Source organism: Canis lupus, chromosome 25, assembly GCF_048164855.1.
Source record: "Canis lupus baileyi chromosome 25, mCanLup2.hap1, whole genome shotgun sequence".
NCBI classification, from domain to species: domain Eukaryota; kingdom Metazoa; phylum Chordata; class Mammalia; order Carnivora; family Canidae; genus Canis; species Canis lupus.
This window is the reverse complement of record NC_132862.1, coordinates 51,133-52,619: the sequence shown is the minus strand read 5'-3', so window position 1 is coordinate 52,619 and position 1,487 is coordinate 51,133. Positions and strand designations below refer to the sequence as shown.

Here is a 1,487-nt window from a genome sequence, read left to right as displayed (position 1 = left end):
TTTAGAAATGATCAGCTAAAGTTTACATTATCTTTCAGGTTCAAAAAGGGACAAGAAAAAAATTTAATAGTGTCGTTATCATACCTGTCACTTCAATGGAACCAGCACTCAGAGGCGCCTAGGTTAACCTGTGTTAGAATTTTAAAGATTATCTGTCTTGTTAAATTGGATCAACTTTTTAAACTTGCTTAAATTTCTGATTACATATATTTTTTTTCTGTAGCTTTTTAAAAATCCTCTTGTTTCCACTTCTGGAGTTGTTCTCCAATGCCGATTTCATAAGCCTCAAGTCTAAAATGAGGAATCAGTCAACAAAGATCGAGTTCATTCTCCTGGGACTGACCGATGACCCACAACTGCAAATTGTGATTTTTACATTTCTCTTCATCAATTATGTGCTGAGCATGACTGGAAACTTAACCATCATCCTTCTCACCCTGCTACATCCCAGCCTCAAGACTCCCATGTATTTTTTCCTCCGAAATTTCTCCTTTATGGAAGCTTCACTGACAACAGTCTGTATTCCCAGATTCCTGATAAGCCTCATAACTAAAAACAAAGTCATTTCCTACAATTGTTGTGCATCTCAGTTATTCTTTTTCCTCCAATTAGAAATTGCAGAATTTTACCTGCTGGCTGCCATGTCCTTTGACCGTTATGTAGCAATCTGCAAACCCCTGCATTACCTGATCATCATGAACAACAAAATGTGCTACCAACTCCTGTTCAGCTCATGGGCCGTGGGCTTTCTGCTATCGTTTCCACCATTGGCTGTGGGCCTCACACTGGATTTCTGTGCTTCCAGAGTAATCGATCATTTCATGTGTGACATTTCCCCTGTGCTGCAGCTTTCCTGCACTGACACTCATTTCTTGGAATTGCTTTCGTTTGTCTTATCTCTTGTAACACTTCTGATCACGTTGCTGTTACTGATTCTTTCTTACACATACATTATCAAGACCATTCTCAAGATCCCCTCTGCTCAGAAAAGAACCAAGGCTTTTTCTACTTGTTCTTCTCATATGATTGTGGTCTCCCTTACGTATGGTAGCTGCATCTTTAATTACCTAAAGCCAACAGCGAAGGAAAGGGTGACTTTGTCCAAAGGTGTAAGTGTTATTTATACCTCGGTTGCCCCTTTATTAAACCCTTTCATTTACAGTCTCAGAAACCAGCAAGTCAAACAAGCCTTCAAGGATGCACGCCAAAAGATTTTCTCTTTTTCCAAAAAATGAAGAGAAATGTTAAGTTTCAAATCTTGGAGGAAAAAAATAAACAAAAAATTTGACTTTATTTATAAATTTACTTAATCTATCCTTCAATTAGTTCACCTCATAATAATTATTCACCTCATAATGTTTTATTTATTTTATTTTTTAAAAGATTTTCTCCATTTATTCATGAGAAACACACAGAGAGAGTGAGGCAGAGACACAGGCAGAGGGAGAAGCAGGCTCCATGCAGGGAGCCCAATGTGGGACTTGATC

At 38.1% G+C, this 1,487-nt stretch overlaps 1 protein-coding gene across 1 annotated transcript; it reads left to right on the top strand.

The window, feature by feature from the left end:
* The first annotated feature begins 296 nt into the window (after window positions 1–296).
* Window positions 297–1,235, top strand: LOC140616751 (olfactory receptor 6C6-like). The gene has a single exon (XM_072797515.1). The coding sequence runs from the start codon at window positions 297–299 to the stop codon at window positions 1,233–1,235; it is 939 nt and encodes a 312-aa protein (XP_072653616.1).
* Window positions 1,236–1,487: the final 252 nt, after the last annotated feature.

What these genes read in the sequence shown, in the direction of transcription:
- LOC140616751 (XM_072797515.1), top strand. Translation starts at nt 297, where the DNA reads ATGAGGAATCAGTCAACAAAGATCGAGTTCATTCTCCTGGGACTGACC.